We start from the raw sequence: 23,673 nt of genomic DNA on the forward strand, positions 1-23,673 counted from the left end.
TTCTATCGAAGACTGCCATTAATTTAATGCACCAAAAAGTAAATATTAAAACAACATGACTAAACTGAACCCTTATCTCAACCAAGACATTAACACTAACCACTAACTGCATGAAAATAGAAGTATAAAATGTAAAATAAGCTCATAAATGTGGAAACATTTCCTAAAGTTTCAACTGCTGAGAGTGATTTCGTTCACTGGCATGCTCCGCCATCTCCAACGTTGATTCAACATGCAGAATCTACCCAAAAAACAGACAGCGAGGGTCAACTATTGCAAAGGTGTGGGACACACCACAGAACAATAGGCTGCCAGACGGTCAGATGCCTGACAGTCAGCTTGGTGTGTCAGGGCCCTTACTCTCACCTGTCCCTGTAATTGGGTCGTCCACAATCTGTCGACGACATTTTTGAACGAAGGCCCAGATCATTTTGGATCTTAGCCAATCCAATGTGGCACCGTCTGATCCAGCCTACTGTTCATCTATCCAGACTCTGATGCTCTCTGTGCGTCCAGACAATCTCATCATGTCCCAGACAATGTCTGTGTGTGTCACTCAATTGATGCTTAAAAGGGGGAAAATAGCTCTAGTCAGCCAAGATTTCTGTCTCCAGTGTGACCTTGTAGTATAATTTTAAAAGAAAGTGTACCAGCGAATCTCTTTATTTTAAATTTATAACAACCAGAAACTTCAAAATGCAAAAAAATTAAAATGCAGTGATGAGATAACTTACTACATGCAAATACAAAATTAAATCAAAGCCACAGCCTGATGTTGACCTGCACTTTTAAATGCTTTGAACCCAATTTTCCTCAGTTCATTATTATCTTGAATGGTAATAAATGCAGATAAATGCTCTACGCTGAATGCATTTTCAGGTCTATTGGTGCAGTTCAGATGGGTGGACAGAGGATGGAAGTAATTTTCTTTTAGGGCTCTCACAGCTTGAGAGCCAAAAGAGAGCACTTTGGACTAATTGCCACTGAGCTGAAGAAAGGCTTCCAAGTAGCTGATGTTGGCAAAACAGATCCAGAATGGTTTTGCCATTTGGTCAGTTGAGAAAGCGAAGCTGTGCATAACCAGAAAAACAGAGATTACATGTATGTCACTCACTGGTAGAGAGCTGAAGTGATGAGGAAAGAGTCTCAAATTGACACTTGATATGAACATTTGTGGACTGAGAACAGGATCTCCGTCACAAACCTGCACCGTAAAAAGTTAATCTTACTTCAGATAATCTTGGAAATCGATTGCCTTAAAAAAGGAAAGCAAATATAACTAAAAATCCTAATTTATACTTGCTTTATATCTATTAATAGATATAAAAAAATTATTAAATTAAATATTAAATAATTAATCTTAATTCTTAAAAGTTTACTCAAAATGTAGCTATATATAAATTTTTTTGGGAAGTTATCGCAACTTAAAAATGGCAAGTTAAATTACCTTGTTCTTTCTTAGTGTTCAGTAAACCAAGTTAGTCTGACTTAACTTGATCATGACAGGGGGATTTTGCCAGTGATGAAGTTAAGACATCTGCAAGTTCTGTCATGTAAAAATATTTAAGAAAATACAAATATGATTGACTAGTTTGCAACAAGCAGAATACAGATTTATAGCACGGTAAACTTGCTTACATGAAAATGCTAAAATGTAAAAAGACTGATATAATTAAACGTGTCATTTTTCAAGTCGATAGGTTTTCTAGGTTTTTTTGATTGAAATCAGTTTGTCAGATTTTACACTGTGCATGGATGTGTAAAAACAGGTCCTGTCTGAGCTCTGCTTTTGATTAAAATACGACTGGATTGTCAGACAGTCGTGTTAGTGGCGGATAATGAGGCAGGAATGGAAAATGAGCTGAATATTTTCTTTTTATTATGTTTGATAAACGTAACAATTCTTTTTCTTAAATCTTTGTGTTTAAATTCTTAATTCAGCTGTATGTAGTCAGATAAAATTGATGTTTCTTTTGAGCAGGTGAGGAAAAGCTTTTAAGGCCACAGGACTCAGTCACCTCAGGGCTTTAAATTGAAAAATTTGCTGCAGCGTCCTATTTTTCAGTGTTCTATAGAGAATTCCTGAAATGTTGAAGACCTCACATATTATTCAGAAGAAAGCGTGCCCTCAGGTTTCCTTGTTTCCAGCTGTCTTTTTGAACCTCTCCTTCCATTTGTCTCTCTTTTCCCCAGTTTGTCTTTAACCAGTCGACTGGTGAAGACCCTGCTCTATAACTTCATCAGGCAGGAGAAATGCCCACCTCCAGCAACCCACATCTTTGAGCCCAAAGCAGAAGGAGGCCTGCTTTACGGCCTGGCGTCAGGGGTGGCAAGTATGTGAGCACACATCCACACAGGATTAAAACAAAAAGGAAACAACAACAAAGGAACAACCAAGATCCTAATTTGGTCGTTCTTCCTGTTGTTCCTGATAACATTTTATTCCACCACCACAACTTCCCAAATTCTAAGGATGCAAGGAGAGAGATCCCCGGTCTTTATTTGTGATTTTTTTTTTTGGGCTCATTTTCGGAAGGTCAAAATTAAATTGAATATTGTAAATGGTAACCTCAACTTTGTGTTAAAGTTTGCAAGGCAACATTCTGGTATAACTGGAGTAACTACACAGTTACCCCTGTGACCCCTTAAAGCATAACGTCCAATAACAAACCCCAGTCACAGGTTATGGCCTTGGTCTGGACATGGTTCGTCAGCTGTTGAATCAAAGAGTACATTTTTCTTTTAAGATTATTTAATATAAATATATATAAAAAATCTGAAAAACTCAACCTAATATTGTGTAACAGAAATATATGCTGTTTTTTTCTAATGTTTGTAATCATCTTGCAGATTATTTTGATTTTGGTGGGGTACCTCATACTTGATGTGTGTCACTCAACTGAAATGACACATTTTTAACACAAAACAGAGTCACCTGACACTATCTTTTCATGTAGCGCCCTTGGACAATTTGTTATGTCAGAAACACTGTTATTTTGACACGCAATGTGACAGTTCACCAGCATATTCGTGTTGTAGCTCCCTTGTTTGCATCAATGGGCCCACTGACAACCTCCTTTTCTTGCGCTCCTATTGTCTTCTGCATAGAATTTTGAAATCTCTTCTTCTTTTATTGACTCACTGATTTCATCATATCCCTACATTAGCATATTGCAAAAGGATACAAAGTAGCACAAATGAAATTGAAAACAAACAGCAGTCCAAAGGATATGTATACTGACTAAGAAAATATAATCTAAATAAACAAGCCAGCTATAGAATAACATCTGGCTCCCATGATAACCACAGCGGTTGAAATATGATTTTTTGTGGACCAACACTGTTTAAGAGTGGCAAAAGGCCGACAATAAGTCATTTATTTTGAAGCCCTTAAGACGTGCATGCAACATTTTTCATTGCCCCCATTGCAGTTTGTTGTAGTGATGTTGCTACATCCCACACATCAAATTAAGCTGGTGAGTGGGAATGTTAAAATGACTAATAGGAATGACGCTCAGATTACAAAAGTAAGAGCCAGATAGTAAAGAAAAAAAAGAACTGAGTGTCAATTTCTTCCTTTCTTCCTCGCAGCCAATGGGTGAGAAATATGATTAATCTGAGAAATGAAAGTGCGAGCCGTGCTGACAGCCATGACAGTGCGGATGAAAATGATGAGTCAAAAATGAACAGAGTGTGTGTGTGTGTGCGCATCAGACTGGTAATGTGCTCTGCGTGTATGTGTGTTGAATGCATGTTTGTTTGAGTGTGAGAATAGGGCCGGGTTTCCCCTGTAGATAAATGCTCTTTGTCGGTTGTTGGTGGCAGATTCCTATCAGTGAGCCATCAGCATTCAACCCAGCCTGTCTGTCTGTGGCCAGCGATCGGCCCGATGAGTTATGGTGCCCTGTCCTGTTCTGTAATCCCCTAGAGCCTGTCTGTCTGCAGCCGCCTCCCTTATACACACACGCACAGACCCAACAAAGACACAAGCGCTCTTATACTCGGAGCTCAGAAACAACACTTGTTTTCTTTCTCCGTCTCTCTGTCTCGTACATGCACACAGTCATTGGGGATGGGCAGAGGAAGGTTTTTAATTTGAATGCTGAGAATGGGTGTAGGCACGGGTGTTGTTCGTTCATAAAGTAAATATCAGTTGAATTCTTTTCTTTTCCTTTAAGCATGAACAAATATTCAGTTAGTTAAAGGGAAATTGCACAAATCTTTCACATTGAGGTCAGTAAGATGTGATTAGCAGCTTAACACCTGTGAAACAGTTGTATAACGTCCTCTGTGGTTCTGTGGAGCTTATTCGTGTCTGAGAAATAACCCTTATGATGTCATCAGGGTTATCTCTGTTATCTAGCCTGTGAAAGTCGAACAGAAAGATGCCATTGGTTGCATTCTGGAAAATGTAGGATGGATGCAGCACTTTTATGAGCTGGACCCATTTCAAGGACCAAAACTCAGGCTATCTTCTTCGCTTTCTACATAGACTGCAAATACCAATTATTTTCATTGTTGATTAATCTGTCGATTAGTCCTCAATAGTTGTTTGGTCTATAAATTGTCAGGATATTGTGAAAAATATTGATCAGCGTTTCCCAAAGCCCAATAGGACTTCCTAAAATGTCTTTCTTTGATTCTAACTAGAAGATATTTAGTTCACTGAGGAGTAAAGAAACGAGAAGATATTCACCTTGAAGACCCTGGAATCAGATAACTTTGATCTTTTTTTCTTAAAAATTACTCAAACTGATTATCTGATTAGTTAGCCATTGATTTATAATTTGACAACTAATCATTTAATTGTTCTAGCTCCTAATTTCTACTTCTGTTTGACCACTTTTCTTAAAACCTGTCTCTTGTTACTCTCCCAGTGCAGTGCGTTACTCGTCGTATTTCAACACAAATTCACTGGAGTGCCCGTTCCAAGGAGCACATCAGTGCTTTTGCATTTTTTTGGCCTCTTTACTACAGAACACTTACATATCGCTAGATGTCCATTGATTTTCATTTATTGCTCTGTGGTGTGAAAATAGAATGACTTATCCTGGAGACATACTTGATTTAGGCCTGTTATGATGGTGAATGATATTTGTTCCAGAAATAATTTTGGTAAGATATGTTTTTGTCATTTTAATACCATTTTACACCACTGATATAATGACAACATTATATCATAATCTAATGCTTAGGCGGCTGCCGCTGGATAAGCGGAAGAAAATGGATGGATGGATGGATATATCATAATAATATAAAAACACCCATTCAAAGAGCAATGAACATTTAATTCTTAAAAACATTTAGACATTATAATTTGTATGTCAAAAAAACTATATCCTACTAATAGAAAACATAAATAAATGTTTGCCAGAGAGCTGAACCCCGCCCAAAACAGCCAATCAAAGTGCTCAATGCACCAGGAATACAAAGACTTGATTGATTTTTTTTCTGTGTAAGAAAAGATGTTAAAAAGAGCAACTGTAACACAAATTGCAAAAGAAAGGACAAAGGCAGCACAACCAGAAATAACAGCAAAACGTGTCTTCAGTTTTTTTCTGTTAGTTTGGTTAAAGCACTGTGAAAAGACATTTAGGGGCTGCGTGTTTTACTGCGTCCTGTAATGATAGGGAACACCCTGTTGTTTAAACTGGCATCATGTTGGCTTAAATGTTATATAAATAAACATGTATATAAACAGTGCAATATCGTACGATATATGGACATGATATCGATCATTTTTGCTGACCTCAATAAGTCGGTAACATAATTATCGTGATGTGCTTAGCTTGAGTTGTTATCCATCTTAATATATGATTTCATGTATTATCTTTGTTTAAGTTCCCGTACCCTCCAGTAATTAAGTCATTTTGACAAAAAGGAGTTTCTAGAGAATTTATTTTAATGCCTTACAGAAATTAGTGTAAACTGATGGATGCCTGGAACTGTAAGAAAAATACACAACAAACCGCTGAAACGCTAGCAGAATGTTAAGTATATGCAATTTCTAGTTAAGGACCTCAAGTGCACTCTATAAAATCTGTAAATTCACATACAGTAGTCTGGACTAGAATACCACAACTTTCTTTACATTGCTTTTTTTGTAGAAATCCTGTTCCTGTGGTCAGTAGCGTGTAAAATCATGCTTGCCTACACACTCACATTCATAGACAGTCTGGCTTTTCCCCACAAACAAACACTGGTCATCTGCAAAGCAAAGCAGTGCCTGATTTCCGTCGCCATGTAAATGTGTGGGTGGATAGGATGTCTCTTCCTCTCTTGCTTTTACACACTCTGCTGTCTGAGTCTGAACGCGAGTCTGCAGGGGGATTATTGCCCTGACTGGCAACTCACAGCTTCCTCTCCTCTCCTCTCCTCTCCTCTCCTCTCCTCTCCTTACTCTTACTCCTATGATCAACTGGTCAGAGACGCCCTGTAATATCTGCATGTATGTGGTTTAAGTCCTCTAGTAAAGCAAAATTTGCTGGTCGCACTGGGGGCGGGTTTTAGAAGATTGTTGTTTTTTTTATACTTTAAGCTCTAGCTTTTCATTATGATTCAGATAATTTGTTACAAAATGTTATGTTTTTGTTAGAAGGGTTTTGGGTTCAGTTTGTTTTAAAAGTGCTTTGAGCGTGTATTTTCATTTGTGTGAGAATATCAGAATAGTGTGTTTGTTTATTGTCTGTACAGCATGTTTCCCCGTGTGCATTTTGGGATAAAAATCACGAGTTTAGCATTCTTTTGTGTGTGTGTGTGTGTGTGTGTGTGTGTGTGTGTGTGTGTGTGTGTGTGTGTGTGTGTGTGTCTGCTTGCTTAGCCAGTGTGTGTGTGTGTGTATGTCTGTGTGTGTGTCTGTGTGCTTAGCCAAGGCATTGGCCTGAAGCCCTGATGTCATATTTCATTCACTGTTATGCAAGTAAATAAGTAAGTAGCACATTCTGTCTGTCTCTGTTCACCAGGCGTTCACATCTCTGTCTACACTGAAGGGTTTGTTCTCAGCTGTAATGATGAGAAAATATTTCCCACTTCAGCTCCCTTCTGTTCAGAGATGTAAGCTCTTTCAGTGATGTAGAGTATATATACTGATGATACTGCCATATGTCTTTAGCCATGCTAGTGGCATGATGTCCGTATTGGTCATCAATGGAAGCTGGTGGTTCATCAGTTTCTTTCAGCCTGAAACAACTGTGAAACAAACGGTTGAATTTTAATGACATTTTTGAATAGATTTTCATGACCCGTTGATCATCCTCAAGCGCTATTTCCTGAGAGGTATTGTCAATATCGATTATTTAATTGTTCCCAGGGGATATTTTCCAACGACTCTGACTTTAAATCTAGCGCCATAATCAGCTCAAAATTACATTTGTCCTTTACTTTGATTTATGACTAACATCAACAACACCTCGCTAATGGCTTTCTCAATAGCTTCACTGACGCTTTATGTTTAGTGCTAATTATCAAATGTTTGCACTCTCAACAAAGATGGCGAACAAGGGAAACATTATACCAGTCCTGCCTAGCATTAGAGCATTGTCACGGGGAGAATGTTTACATTAACACTAGACTTTTTTATTTATTTATTTTAACTTCCAGAGAAACTTTCCAGGTGTGGGTTTAAATTCACTACCAAAGCAAGGCCGTGTTTGCGTATTAGATATCAGACCTGTGTTAAGTTGATCAATCAAGTAAGTGTTGCAGCTGTACTTGTATAAACTCTTTGGTAATTTAATTTATAGCAAAACATCATATTTATAAACTCTTATGTTTTTTATGCATACATTTTAATTTGTTAAGTAACTAAAGCATTCAGATAAGTGGAGTAAAAGTATAAAGTAGCATGAAAATAAAACTGAAATTTATACTAAAGTAAAATACTTGAGTAAATGTACTTAATTACATTCCACCCCTAGTTTGATGATATGAATCTGGATTCAGTATGGGGTCATGGGTGGGTGAAGTAGTTGTCGGGGGTGATGTGGATTTAAAAGAGATGGTTTCCAGGCTGTGTCCGAATATTTGGAAAGGCTCTGTAGATGTTTGATTGAGTGATGATATTTTGGTTTGAATATGGAAGTGGACTTTGGGCCAGCAGTCTTGTCTGATGATGGTGGTCGTTATGTAAGACTGCACACAGCCTTCTGTTCTAAAACCAAGGCTTAACCAGACATTTACTGCTCAAGCTTTTGCTGCAGGAACTTAAATTATGGTCTGTTTTTGAGCCTGTTAAATGTTGTGAGGAGACCAGGGGAGAGGCATGGTAGTTGTTGTGGATGCAGGCTCAAGTAAAATGAGATTTTGTGGGTGCAGTTGTGTTGCGTGTCTCACAGAGGGATGCCTTCGCTGCCCCCGAGTCCTAAAGCCCAGACTCAGATTTCGGCGTGCCAGCCTCCTCCGTGTCCGTGTGTGACCTTCTCTCTTCCTCACTTTCCCCTTCCCTTTCCTCCTCTTCATTATCCTCCTCCTCTTTTTCCACTGGGCGGCTAGCCAGGGCCGGAGCAGGCCCAAGCAGCGCAGCATTATTGGGTTTATGTGGTGGGCAGGCAGACAGGCCGAGGGAACCGAGCCAGACGGATAACAAACAGCACCCACTAAGGTAAAATAGAGCCCTGTGAATGTGCGTGTGAGACTAAGTGTGTGTGAGCGAGAGTGCAGGAAATGTGGCTGCCAGACCGGGCTCTCTGACACTGTTGGGCCAGTCACTGTGGTGCCAGTGATGAGATGAACAGGGCTCCGTCACAACTTGGCCCTCTCATGATCTTGTTTTCACTCACACTTACTTCTCTTACTGAGCTGTAAAAGGACAGAGGAGTATCGTGTGTGGAGAGAGAAAATGACACATGATGTAATTTCTCTCTTTGGGATCTCTTTATATTGTGTTTGTCGACGTCCTGTTGCTCAAATATAAATAAATTAAATACGCTCGTCACTGGAATTGCATGCACATTTATGCACACAAAGTTAGACTGAGTGTCTCTGTGTCTCTCTGAGAGTAGCTCTTAACTAGCCATTAATGAATTTATGGATGTTACTAAGAATCCTACACAGTCACAAGTTGTCGAAACAAAATCCCCAGAGCAAGTATTTTGGTATGCATAATGGTTTAAAAACTCAGCCTCACAGTGTCTTCATCAGTAACAATTTGTTCCTTTGTGCTGTCGTCTCCTTTTCAAAACAGTACAAGAAGACACTGGGATGTGACCTCCTGTTTTCCCCTCGAGTTAATCTTTTAATGCCATTGGATGTCAGTGTGCATTAAGCATTTCATCCCTATAATGTTTTGAACTAATGTCTCCTTGTCCGCTTGACTTCAATCTTTTTTGGTTCAGTAACCAAGTGAACTGATGATGAGTCATACTTGGATGGATTGGGGTGACTTACTGACATTACAAGGAGACTGTGTGCAAATTGTCAGATAAATTGATCTGCTCTTTCATCCTTCGCCACTAGATGGCAACAAATCTATTTGGCTCATCCTTGAGTTCAGTAGCATGATAACTGTGGCCCTGCAACACACTCACACTGGTGCTTGGTCCGTGATTCTGTGTGGCTAGACGTGCAGGAGCCAGAGACTGTCATCTGTGTACCTTGGTGTTCATGCTTCTCGTGCTTCTGGTGACGCCTGAAAGCACCAGCACTTCAGCGGCTCTGTAGGAAATTCAGCTCCCTCTCATCCCCCAACAAGAAAAACGAACCCTCCACTCCAGTTGGCCAGTAGTTCCAGTTTCTCTTTGTTCTGTGGCGCCGTCTATGTTGTTTCAAATTTCAGGTGCTGCAAACCATTGTGCGTGACTCCATTGTTCCCATTTTGGCCTTGATTACATCAGTCTGACTGCACATAATCTTATGCATTCACTTTGCTGTGAAGCGTAAATCAGTTATAAGGCATAAGAGCTGTGAGTTGGGAGAATATGTCAGTGCTTTCCATAAAGGGTTGACATACACAACCTGACTGCTCTTCATTACTGGGTACTGCACAGGTCCATCTATCCATCTGTTGTTCTGAAACAGAGAGCTGCAGTTTTGAGGCCAGTTCTAGAAGAGGCGAATTATTTTTTCTTACTTAAACGAAAACCTCATTTCCCAAATGGCCGTTTGTAAATCATTACTCATCCCTTGTTTTGTTAAATTCATAAAGAAAACTTTTTTCTTGCATGCCTCCAGTCTATGAAAAATCCAAAACCACAGAAAATTCTGTATGAATTCGTATGCTCAGTATTTCCCAAACAGACAACCCTTTCCAATAGGGAATTAATGGAAAGTGAAACTTTTCTATGTTCTCTTCAAAGCAAGCCTCCATTGACAATTTTTTTCTTACCTTGCTTAACACTGAAGCTTCTTGTCTCGGGCTTTGGAAAAAACAGTTTCCCTTTTAGTTTATTCAATTTCAGATTTAGTTCTGCTGTTGTTTAACTTGGATTCCTATGACTTCAATGAATCAAAAATGCTTAATTTTTTATGAGACATTAATATACAAATGGTCATTTATAGGAGGTGAAATGTTCCTTTGAAATTACTGTAATTTAAATAAAAATATAATTAATTGAATAAAAAAATCTCAGTATTGGGTGCCTTGTAGCTCACCTGTAAGAGTGGGTGTCCCATGTACAAAGACTTGGCCCTCTGGTGCATATCATCCCTTCCCCTTTCACATTGCAAGTGTCAAATAAAGACAGAAAGCCCCAAAATATAATTTTTAAAAAAAGAAAAAAACCTTGTATGAGTGAATTATTATTATATTATTAACTAAAATTAAGAAAAAAGCATGAACCCAACAGAATAATATCAGAATATCATATATAATAATACAAGGAATAACAATGGATAGAATCAATAGATTTTATACAATAGAATATATACATTATACAGTATATTTTAATCTGTGTGCCTTTTTGTGTGTCTGTCTCTAGGTGGGCTGTGGAGTGTCTTCACATTGGGTGGAGCTGGCAGCAAAGCTGGGGTAGACCAGGAACACAACCCCTTACCTTTGTCCAATCAGAGCCTTCTTTTACTGCTGGTCCTGGCCAATCTGACAGACGGGCCTGACTGGCCCAACCCGTACCGCCAGGCCATCACTTGTTTCAGAAACACACAAGGTAATACATTTGATTGTTTTTAATATGTTGTGCATACTGTATGTGAGAGTTATTAATGTGCATGACATGTGTAAGAGGGAAAGAAAGTAATGTGATGGAATAATAATCCTGATAATATTTACCACTGCCCGTGTAGACACATCGTCCGTGCCCATGGAGCAACCTCACACTTTCCAGATCAATTTCAACAGTCTGTACACAGCGCTGTGTGAGCAACAGCGCTCCGACCAGGCCACACTTCTACTGTACACCCTTCTTCACCAGAACGCCAACATGAGGACATACATGCTCTCCAGAACCGACATGGACAATCTGGTGGGTAGGATAGCAGTGAAGACAGTTGTTAATATATACATGTGCATGCATACTCATTATCCCCGTGTCAATGTGATATTTAATATGTAGTTTATTCACAGTGAGAAAGAAAAGAACACTGCGTGAATGGGTAATCCTTAACAAAACACATTATGCAGTCCTTCCTAACACACATGGGAATAGCCATGAAATCATTTCATCTAGGACCGATGCTATGCCTCAGTAAACAGCGAGGATGTATGCAGTGGCAGCTGGTGCTATTCCGTCCATGTGGGACAGTGCCAGTTATTCCTTACAGCAGAGAGAATGTACTGAGGCATTTAGTGAATGAAAATCAATCTCTAGCTCAGCATGTCAGATGGTATCACATATGAGCATGGTAGACAGTCACATATGAGGCTCTTTCACACAGTGCAACACTAAATAATTTGGTTTTATTAGACAGAAGTGGATGTAGGAGTTACAGTAGTATATATCTGTTTGTATCAGGTTTAAAAAGGCATCTAACCTAAATGCAACAGAAATTTAATTGCATGCAGGAAATGACTTAAATTTACAATCTTATTTTAAAACTGCAAGTCAGTTAAATTCCTTAATGTCTATCAGTATGACTTTTCGTTATTATTCGCTATTTATAGCGTCTATAATAAAACATCTTCATTAGCAGATCTAGATTGAGCTTATTATGTTAGGGGGGATGGCTACTAATGAGTCTAGCCACAATAAAGCACCCCTGCTCGACAGTGTAATGAGCAAACATTGCATCTGTGTGGGTTCATCGCTTACCATGCTAGCTACTAACTGCTTTCACTCTGACAGTGTGATTCTGAGAATTAAATCTTTTGCACACTGTTGTCATTAGCGCATCACTTTTGCCATCTGCTCTGCATACTTCTGAATATAACATCTGCCTCCACCTATAGTTTAGCAGCCATGGATTAGTAAATAATGTAAATGTCCCCTCCACTAGCATCTGCAATGCTGCTTTTCCTGTTTCATTGTCTCCTTTAATTGGAACTGAGTTTGCACCACAGGTGGTAACACCACTATAGCAACAAGGCTTTATGTAGCTCAAGTAATAATGTGATTGCATTGGGATAGTTGATAGATTAAGCTTCAACAAAGCCCCCTGCTAAGACAACAAAAGCTTTTTTTTCCCGAATTAGAATAATACAAAGAATGCCTTTTTTTATTGTGCATACCTTATGTTTTATAGATCAGGATTCTGCTATTTAGTTGCATCTGTTGCACGATTGATATTTTACATTTTTGTCCCCATAGGCTATTTGATATCTTGTAAGAAGGGCTCAGTGAATGCCATTTGTCAGACAACACCTACACACATGCTTAACCCTTCCTTCTGCTCTTCCTCTCTTCCTCCTAGGTGTTGCCCATCCTAGAGATCCTTTACCATGTGGAGGATAGAAATTCTCATCATGTCTACATGGCCCTCATTATCCTCCTCATCCTTACAGAGGACGATGCCTTCAATCGCTCTATCCACGAGGTGGTAGGTAGACACAGTTTGATATGTGCACATTGTTCCCATTTCATGTGTGGCCACTGCAACCTTCCCTTACTTGCAATGGTCAGGATAATCTTTAATCCTTCCTGTTTTTTTCAACATGTTTGTCTCATTTCTGTGTTTCTCTCTCTTTCACAGGTGTTAAAGAACATTTCATGGTACACAGAGAGAACACTGACAGAGATCTCACTTGGCAGTTTGCTCATCCTAGTGGTCATTCGCACCATCCAATTCAACATGACCCGTACAAGGGTAAGTTTAACATATATTCAAACACACAGTTTTTGTACTTGCAAAGGAAATTGCTATGCATTCAGAAACCAAAAAGTAGCTAGAAAAGTGCACTCTAGCTACAGTGCCAATCTGCAGTAATAGTTTCGGCATCTGGTCTATTTTCTTTTCTATATTATTTTAGTAATAGCCTAGTATCACTGCTAGACGAGCAGACATTCATACACACACACACACACACAAGCAGACAGGCAGACAGAAGATTAGCTCTAAGTGTGATTAGACAAAAACAGCTGGGCAGAATTGCTTTTCAGTCTACAATGTCACCCCTGTATCTTCTTCAGAAATGACATTTTTTTTATTACAGAGAAACTAAAGTACAGAAAAAAACGGTACCATTGGGTACCAGTGCAGAAACTAATTCTCAAATATGAACATTTCCCAACCCTAGCACTCAGTAGAGCACAGTTCTCTGCCGGAGCTGATTATGGTCACTATGCACAGTGCACAGCTGCACCCAGCTGAATTGTCCTTCCGGGCTCCCTTACAGTCAAGATGGCAGCAAAGATAACAGAAATGTTTTGTTTTGGGTTTTTGTCAGATCTCATATCATGTCTAACTGTAGTGAATCATAATTGGATATAAAAACAATCTGCAGATGTTTCAGTTAAAAAAAATGATCACAAAATAATTTAGGGATGTCAGCTTTTGAACCACAATGAAGTTTGAAATCTATTCATGTTAACCAAAACCGTAATCTCAATAACGGTGTAAAACTGTCTTAAAACTGTTTTTTCAACAAATATAATTAACTGCGACCACAAGAGCGACTGTATTTATTGAGCATAAATACAGTCATAAGTGTGGACACAAAAAGATAAGGCTCATTGGTCCAGTAATATGCAAGATTAGCTGTGGATGGACAGATACACATGACCGAACGTATGATCCCCTCGGGTCTTACACCCGACGAAGATAATGAATTACATCCCAATTGTCATGATGAAACTGTAAAGATTGAAATAACATAATAATTTGTAGTTTAACAGTAACAGCGGGTAACATGTTTATGTTTGTGTGTGCATCCTCCCCAGGATAAGTACCTCCACACCAACTGTCTTGCTGCACTTGCTAACATGTCCGCCCAGTTTCGTTGTCTCCACCAGTACGCTGCCCAGCGCATCATCAGGTAAGGACATACTGTAGAGACAGAATACTCAGAGAGATTAATAGGTAGTTTCTTTGTGCTATGAATCCATTTTCATTCGCCCTATTCTTTCTCTCTCTTCTCTGCTTTGGAGGAATATTTCAAGTGGTTTGAAGCAAAAAGCTTAACATGTCAAAAACTGAGGCAAAGTGACCAAGTCTATTTTTACGGTGTACTTTGCCTGTTTGACATCAAATGAGATATCTTTTGTGCTTTTAATGAGAATCTAGATCTTGATCTTTATATCCTTCTCTTTATATCTGGTTTTTACATCACAATATTGATTACATAGTTTATTATAATGAAGGGAGATTTTTTTAACAGAACAAACAGACAGGTATGTCTGCTTTTGGCTAATTTGATGAATTTAATACCTGACGAAACAAAATACTTCTCCACAATGACTCCAAAATGCATAAAAAAAGTCCAGTTTTACCTAATATGAAAACAGTTCTCCTCTTCGATTTTGCAACATTTACAACAATGGTGTAATACACCAAGGGATGATACAAAATTGCCACAGCATAAATGATGTGGCAAAATCTCTGATGGCATATATATATGTATATATATGTATATCTTCATGGTATCATCATCGTCATCTCTCATCTCCAACCTCTACTAACTTTAAACTGTGCTGTGTGTGCTTATTTTCTGGCTCACAGTTTGAATAAAAACAGACATCAAGTTTGCATCCCAGAGAGAGAAACTGTGTGCTTTAAAAACATAAATCGGTTAATAAAGTAGAAAAAGGTGGCACACCATCAAAGCAGTGAATGTGTTTCGGCCAGAGGCTTTCCTCAGGGCATGAATGTGAATAAAGTCTGCCCAAAGTAGAGCTGTTGCACAGGAGATAACGTGCTTTCTGACAGTTTTTGTCGTTTCATGAACTGAAATCAGCAACATAAGAATTGTATATAACACTTAGCCGGTGTGTATTTCAACTGTTTCAAATTGCTACTTCAAGTAAGTGGCAGGCCTCGACACAGTCTTCATCTGTGTGAGGCAAGCAAAGACGCCAGAAGAGAGACTCATTCATTTTAATGATCGTTATAGTAACTTGACAGCGACTGCAGCCAGAGAGACTAAGAAATGAAATATTGAGAGAGTGGTGTGCCTGTGTACAGAAGAACATTATGTAACACGAGGTAACTAAGGAAAAGAGTTTGGCCTATGAAGAGACGGAAGACTTGAGAGGACATGGTCCAAACCACGCACACATACACACACATCAAGTCATTCATGTCTGTTTGTTAAATCCAGACGCACGGGAAGGAATGTTTCCTTCCCTGAAGACGTGCACGCGTTCACGCACACTCAAGGATACTCTTATCTCACTGCCGCTGTCTCTCTCCATATCTGTGACTCTCTGGTGTTTTGATTCAGGGAGGAAAAACTGTCTGTGAATGTGTACATGTCTGTCTTGTAGTGATGTAGAGCATCTGACTCCATGTCTGATGATAATGATAATGATGATGACTATGATGGCCAGGGCTGGGCTAAACTGGCTGGCTGACTGGCTGGCTAGATAAAGGGAATTTCCTGCCAGGAATTTCCAAATGTCTGCCAGGCAGCACTGAACTCTGCTCCATAATTGACTCTCAGAGAGAACCACAGTTAGTGCTGTTTATTCACAGGCAGTAGTGGGTTTGAATTGCCCCCACCACCACACTGCATCATTCCTTATTACTTTCTATTGTCAGTATTCCCTTTCTGCTGCTTTCTTCCTCTATCTTCCACATCCACACCCTCTGACACCGAACTTTCTCATTTTTCCAATGAATCCATTAATTACTGTCTAAATTAACTGTTTGGTGTAAAAAATGTCAGCAAATATCAGAAGATTCCCATGACAAGTTTCCAGCATCCATGTTGACATCTTAAAATGGCTTGTTTGGTCTGATCAACAGTCCAAAACTGTAAAATGCACATTTGAGAAGCTGGAGCCCCATTTTTTTTACTTTAATATGACTAAAAAGACTAATTCTATCAAAATAGTGGCCTGTTAACTTCATATCAATGGAATAATTAATTTATTAGATATTTTTTTCACCGTATGAGTCAGTGTGGCAAAATGTGGAAAAAACAGTTTTAGTGGAAACTACCACAGAACCTGTTTTCAGTATTTTGCCAGGTGATTATGTCTTTCTGTGGACTTATTTTAAACTCAATAGTGTTGCAACTGTGCAAGATGCAATCACAAAACCTTACAGGTGCCATCACGAGATGGTCCGTACTTAGAGTATTTGATTGTTTCAGCTTTCAGTTTTCCAATTTGTATCAATTTTCAAATTACAATCAAATAATATGTAGAGAATAAATAGAGCTTGAGCTTGAGGGTACACATAACCACAACTTTTGAGAGTCCAGATGACTTGACATCTCTCTCTCTATCACCATAGAAGCTGATAAATCATATTAAAGTGCACATGTAAAAGAATATACATATTCATTTATTTTAAAGTCACAAATACCATTTTTTTCTTGCCAGCTCTAATAAAATGCCAGGATATGTAACAGTTACTTTTCCTCAGTTGATTATGTAATGTTTGTCTAATGTCTTCTTGGACATAAAGGTGATTGATGCACTAATTTACAGTTTACCTTTACAAAATTTCAGAAATGCCCATGGAACTAAGCAGCATTCATTTGGGAAAATAATTCTGATCAGCCTTAAAATAAATGTGTATGCATTCAAATGTCGAAGCCCAAATTTAGACAAACAGACCACAACCACACGCTGTGTGTGTCCATATGAAAAAAGAATCCTTTGAACTGGGAGAGACAGAGCACCTTTACATCTTCAGTCTGTCGGGTTGGATCACGTCTGTCGTTACTTGCCCCACTAGCCCCATAACTGATTTTGGGATCAGGCCAGCAGTGTGGAAATCCTTCTGTGTCACAGTTTCCCACTCGGCCCAAATGAGGGATGTTTTTGTGGGCAAACGTTCCAGGTGGAACTCAGTCGGTGGTCTCTCATTTTAAAAAGAAAAAACTGACGAGATACAACAGGTCCTATTAAGAAGTCACGGCTACCAGGGCCTTTGACGTTAGGTCTGCTGATAACAAGAAGACCTCCTCATAGCTGCTTAGATGTCTCCATTCAGCTATCATTTGGCCAATTAGCCTGGATAATGAATGCTGAGAGATTCTGTGTGTGTGTTTCCCAGTGCTGACAGATGGACAGGTGTAGCTCTGAGGGGCTTAGCCGAGCTCTGCATCTGAGTTTCCCCAGCCCTTTGCTGTCATTGAGTTTAATTTATTCTGCAATTTTTTTCCTTGATTGACACACAAATTAAACATTCAACAGCCTTCAGGGGGCTGAAAAGACTATTAAAAAGTTGTAATTAAAACAGAAGGTCACTAATAATTATGATGATAAACACTGCATTGAATACGGTATGAGACGGAGAAATTGGAGTGTAATAGATAAGATAAGGTGAAACAGAGATCAATCAGAGAACAATGTTATTTTTTTTAGAACTTTTTAAAAAATGTATTCATGTTTTATTCAAATTTAGAGTTAAGGCCTTTGCACACTACATTTTTTGTGTGTTTTTTAAAATATGTCAGATATGTCCGATTAAAACAGTTACACGCAGAGATCTTACATAATGAGTCACTTGCATTTTATTGTTCTATTTGGTGCGAAAATTTGCAGTACGAGGCAAAATTAAAGACACATTCACTTCCCTGCTTGAGTTACATCCCTGGATGTCTTGCATTTGGCACTGCGGCTACCTAAAATATGAAATAATATTGCAGCTGTGAAATTGCAGTCTGCTGAGCAACATCATCACGGTTGAGCATTTCTGAATAAGCTATCGTAACCTTCTCTCTGTCGTGGAGGATTTAAAAAGGTCATTGTCTCCATATATTTCTTTCTCCTGCAGGCACACCGTCCACTTCTGCCCTGTTTCTCTCTCTTGCTGCGGATGCATGAGGCCCGCAGTTACACCACAGATTTCCTCACTGTGTCTTGGTCAAACAACTTTTTTGATGGTTGCGAAAAACTGCAGAAAATCTAACCTGTTCCAAAAACACGGAGGAAAGTTATGGAGTCGGAGCGTAATCATGATTGACACAATATGAAGTCGTTCTTAGTTTTGAACATGCAACAATTTTTGGATGAAAAATACCAACTTGGTGTCAGAGGCCTTTAAGAACTTACATTAATACTCTGTGGTAACTGGGGATAGCTACTGAAGAAAACAAAAGCATCATCCTCTTCCTGTTTTTGTTGCACAATGGTCAACCATAGATGTATAAAGACAACTGTATACAGCATTGAAGTGGGGCCTCGTTCATTTCTGTGGAAGTTGCTCAGTGGCGCGTGAAGCCAACATGGTTTAACTGCCACGTCTGAAATTACCCAGATAATTGGCACTGCTTCTGCTTAGTGTGGCCAATAGAGCAGGTACACCAAAGACCTCTGTCAGCCAAGCTGGCCACCTTCCGTTTAGGGTTAACTTAAATAGAACCAAGATAATTAAGTTGTGGTACCCTACTAGACTTTCCAAATGTTAATCAAACTGAATGGTTAAAATCCTGATTGTTAAGGGAGTCATTTTTCAGGGGTTTTAATGCTCAAATACATTTAGCCAGTGATTTACAGCTTTCTCTTTCACCATGTAAGTCAATGGGAAAAAGTGTTGTTGGGTCACAAGGCATCACATGACCATGTAATTTCTCTGTTTGGCCACTAAATCGAGCCATCATTTTCCCAGCTGATTGTACTCGGTGGCAGACAGAATTGCATGGTGAAAGCGAGGCTCATAGGTAACCAGTCTAAATGCCAATTGTGCCATTATTTTATAGCTATTTATTGCTATTACGTTGTGCAATCAACGTGTACTTCGTAATGATGACTTAAAGCAAAAAATGTGTCTATTTTCACTTTAAGAACAACTCAAAACGACAGTGAGTTGTTTTTTGCCTAGGTGCAACTTAAAAAGTTACTGTAAGTAACAGTGTTACAGTGTTTTTCTCTCAAATCCCTTGTGTGACCACAAATGTTGAGTGAATCAGTTTTGTGGCATCAACACACCACTATTAATGTTGTGTGCGTATGTGTATGGGTATTGACCCACCCTTTTGCAAGCCAAGGTCGCCCAAGCATACTCTTGATGTATGTCTGTGTCCAGCCATCACATTCAATCATACACTTCCACCCAGACAACCGTACACATACACACACATACACACATACATAGACAAGAAGGATAAAGCAAGTCAGTGAATGTGTGGGTCAAATGGCAGACTGTCACCTACAAGGGCAACAAACACACGCACATGTATAAACACTGGAAATATTTGAGAAGTAACCAAGTGTGTGACCTGCGCAGGCCAAATAAAAGCTAGGTTAGAAGAAGGAGCTGTAAATGGATGTTAAATTAGGCATACTGTTTAGTATTTTGACACGTCATTTCTAAAACTGTGTTCTGCCAATTTCCTGATTATTTTGTCATTCCAAAACTAATTATTATTCAGTATTTTCAAGGCCTCATTTAGGAAGCAAAACAGACCGGTCTCTAATAATAATCTGGCTTTAAATAAAAGCGTCTCTCTTTAGTTAAAGACCACTGTTTGAGCGTTTACAGCACATTAATTACTGGTCATCAAGTGCAGTATGACGACTGTGCATTTGGGTTTTTTGGTGAAGTGTATCATTCATCTGTCGTCTCTGCTCTCATTCCTTTTTCCCCTCTGTGTCTCTCCTGCAGTTTGTTTGCTTTGCTTTCCAAGAAGCACAACAAGGTTTTGGAGCAGGCAACACAGTCACTGAGAGGCCGACAGGGAGACAACACAGCCTTGCCCGACTATGTGAGTAACACACACACACACACACACACACACACACACACACACACACACTCTCTCTCTCTCTCTCTTTCAGTCCACGATCACATTATTAGTAGCTGCCAAACTATGTCTACAACATGGGCCTTTGTGATGATTTAAGAAGTGTAAGGTTACATGAATTTACACCAGAATTAGTGGTGTGAATTTAGACTATTTCATTGTCAAGTTTAGCATTAAGAAAATCTGAGGCAAAAAAATATTATATCATTAAACAGTTAAAGGTGATAAATTATTAGTTATCATAGCCTACAGTTTTATCTTAAAGATATACTTCAAGATTTTGGAAAATGTGCTTCATTCACTAGCTTACTGCACTGCTGCAACAAGTACTTAATTAATTCAGTATTCAGATTAATTTTAGCATCTTTTTCAATAATCAAATTTTTATTTTAGTCATTTCTTGAGCAAAAAAGCCAAACATTGGGTGGTTTAACGCTTCTCAAATGTGAGAATTTGATGCTTTTCTTTTTCATACATCGTAATAAACTAAACATCTTTGGATTTTTTTGGGCTGTTGGTCGGATGAAACATTTGAAGACATCACCTAGGGCTCAGGGAAATTACACCGGGCATACCTTACTATTTTCTGGCATTTTATTGACAAAACGATTAATAGAGAAATAATGGGCAGATTAATTGATAATGACATTAGTTTTTAGTTGCAGCCCTACCTTCTGAGAGTTAGATGAGAAGATCAATACTACTCTCATATCTGTCACTTGAATATGAAGCTACAGCCAGCAGCTGGGTCGCTTAGCACAAAGACTGGAAACAGCAAGCTTAGACCTACGTACGGAATTGGGTTGCAGCGGTAAAATGTCTGTAACTGTATACTGTGGCAGACAAATTGATGGTTATCATACAGTGTGCATCTGAAAAAAAAAAACAACCATAAAGAGAATCTAACCTGCGTGTGTTCATCTCCTTTCCTGAACAAAAGCTTTGTCCGTGTCACAAAGCTTTTGTTCAGCAAAAAAAGCCTCTGTCTTCATTTCTTTAATGGTCATTTTGACAGATGATGGTAATAATAATAATAACATGCCATGAAAATGTGATATTTTCTCAGACGATTATTATATCTTAAAAATTTCGTAGCGTCGCAACCATAGTACAAAACTTTTTTTTGGCCAAACGCAGTGACCTCCTGGCCAAGACCTCTATAAAACCACAATTTGTCCATTAACACTTCCACTTTTGAACACATACACAAGACAGAGAATTTTAATCTGTGAGCTTTAGGTGCTGGTTGGCTGATTCTATCACCTTTGGACTGAGCCAAGCTTGCTGTGTCCTCCTGTTAGCAGTCTTTATGCTAAACCAAGCTAACCAGCTGCTGGCTGTAGCTTCATATTCCACACACAGATGTGAGGGTGGTATTCATTTTACCATCTAAACTCACCCTCTTACTATTTTTATCCTAACACGCTATAATGGTTCGAAAAGCAACCAGTGATCACAGCGTTTAAATTCAAAGCTTTAACCATCTAAATGCTGAATCTTAAGTTCAGCAGCCAAATAAGCTGCTGTGTCAACATTTTTTATATTTTTAAAGTAAACTGCTTTTGTGTCTATTCCAGCATGAAATTTGAAATGTGTTTTGATGTCTCTCTTAGTCTGCTGTAAAAGACTGAGACAAATTTGCTCCTGGCACCAGTTCTGTCGACCAGTTTAGGTACTCACTGGGGACGCTGTGCACAGTTTGATGTTGTTTCTATGTTTTTAGCTGCTGGGAAGCATCAAATCTAAAGCCTGTTGCTGCAGGCCCTGCGTCAAATCGCAGTCTGCAGCTCTGTCGACTCCAATCCTTTGTTGTCTTCTCATTAGTTTATCAGCGCACACATTTAATTTGCGCTAGAAATTGAGTCTCCACTTGAAGAATAATATTAGATGAAAGTATTGAGTGTTTCTAAACTTGGATGCGGTCATTCACTGTGTGGCACCAAAGAAATATTGAAAGTTCTCTGAAACATTGGTGTTTTATCTGAAATTGAAATCTTAACAGCGCCACAGCAGAAACCAAGTGACAGAGCTTAAACCAACACATTTAAAATGATGTCGCAATGCAATCAAGTATCTATGGATCTTGTTAGTACACCACACCTGACCACGCAACACACTCCGTCGACTATTGACCGTGTAACAATCTGTATTTGTGTTGAGGCTCTTCTGCCTTCAGGTTTGTTTGTATACGTCTCAGTCTGGCTGTCTCATTAGATTTGAGTGGTCCTGTGTAAGTGTGTGTGTGTGCATGAACATATTTGTGTGTGTGTGTTTGGGGGTTGGAGATGTATTAGAAGGTCCCCATAGATGCCCTGAGGTGTTGTGGAAACGTGAGTGTATTTGAGTGCTCCTTCAACCATGTAGCGACTGTCTGATGAGGCCCTCTTACAGACAGACATTTATGCACACACAGACTCATAAAAACATATAAAATGCAATTATCCTGCTTTGTTTTGATGCTTCCTTCCTTCAGGGCTTATTTTAATGCTCTGTTTTATTTACACACATGCATAAACGCCCACTGTATGTGACTGAAAATGGAAAACATAAAGAGAGATTTTGTTGCCTTGATTAAATCTTCTCCGCTAAAGATATCAGTCCAGCCAGCTGTTTCTATAGGAGAGTGCAGTCAGAGTGGATATAATAATAGTGACAACAATAACAAAACAAACACACGCACACACAGTGAGAGGTCAAAGTGTAAGGTCGACTGCACAACATGCTTTTTGGTAAAGTTCCAGTGCGTTGCTCAAGGGCACAAGGCACATTTCCAGTCGGATTATTTCATGGGAATTTTACAACGAGGGCTTTTTCCTAGAAAAGTGTCTGACATCCCGTCTGGGTCATAGACTTTTTTAAGAAGGAGCTGGTCAACTCTTCTGATATGGCTGTCTATCCTTGAGCTTAGACTATACTAACGAAATGTGACATTGGTTCCCATGTCTACAAGGGTTCCTGTGGCTTACTGTTTTTAGCAAGAAGCCAACTCTTAGCTTTAGAGACGTCTCTTGATTAAAAGGAACATATTGTATTGTGTTTCTGAACATGTGCACACAAACACCCAGTCCGAGATATCAATTCTGCTTGATTTTGTCTTGACAGCAGAGTGCACAATCAGCTTTTCACACGTATTTGGTAGTAAACATCTTGGTCGTAGTCAGTGGTGTTTTGTGAGGGTCCCTGTTTAGTTGGGAACCTCAAAATGAATTATAATATGTGGTAAATATTTTAATTGGTTGTTTATGACCAAATACCCAAAAAAAACAAATGATAATCTCATCAGCCCCAGCTGCACTCTGTGTTGGGTTCTAATAAGCAAATGTTAATATGCTGACATGCTAAACTAACTATTTTGGATGCAGCGCTGCTTCATAAATCTTCTAATGTCCCTGCAGACTCTAAGTCTTGTTTATTCATTTATTTTTCAGATTGTG

At 39.0% G+C, this 23,673-nt stretch overlaps 1 protein-coding gene across 1 annotated transcript in view; it reads left to right on the forward strand.

Annotated features, from left to right (window-relative positions):
• dym (dymeclin) overlaps positions 1 to 23,673 on the forward strand; it is a 67,193-nt gene that overhangs the window by 12,618 nt on the left and 30,902 nt on the right. Inside the window, exons 8-14 of the mRNA XM_042509808.1 lie at positions 2,194 to 2,333; positions 10,914 to 11,099; positions 11,236 to 11,414; positions 12,799 to 12,924; positions 13,078 to 13,191; positions 14,265 to 14,359; positions 20,101 to 20,200. Of these exons, the coding sequence (XP_042365742.1) occupies positions 2,194 to 2,333; positions 10,914 to 11,099; positions 11,236 to 11,414; positions 12,799 to 12,924; positions 13,078 to 13,191; positions 14,265 to 14,359; positions 20,101 to 20,200 (940 nt within the window). The remainder of the gene's footprint in view (positions 1 to 2,193; positions 2,334 to 10,913; positions 11,100 to 11,235; positions 11,415 to 12,798; positions 12,925 to 13,077; positions 13,192 to 14,264; positions 14,360 to 20,100; positions 20,201 to 23,673) is intronic.

This window comes from Plectropomus leopardus, chromosome 20, assembly GCF_008729295.1.
Source record: "Plectropomus leopardus isolate mb chromosome 20, YSFRI_Pleo_2.0, whole genome shotgun sequence".
Classification (NCBI taxonomy): domain Eukaryota; kingdom Metazoa; phylum Chordata; class Actinopteri; order Perciformes; family Serranidae; genus Plectropomus; species Plectropomus leopardus.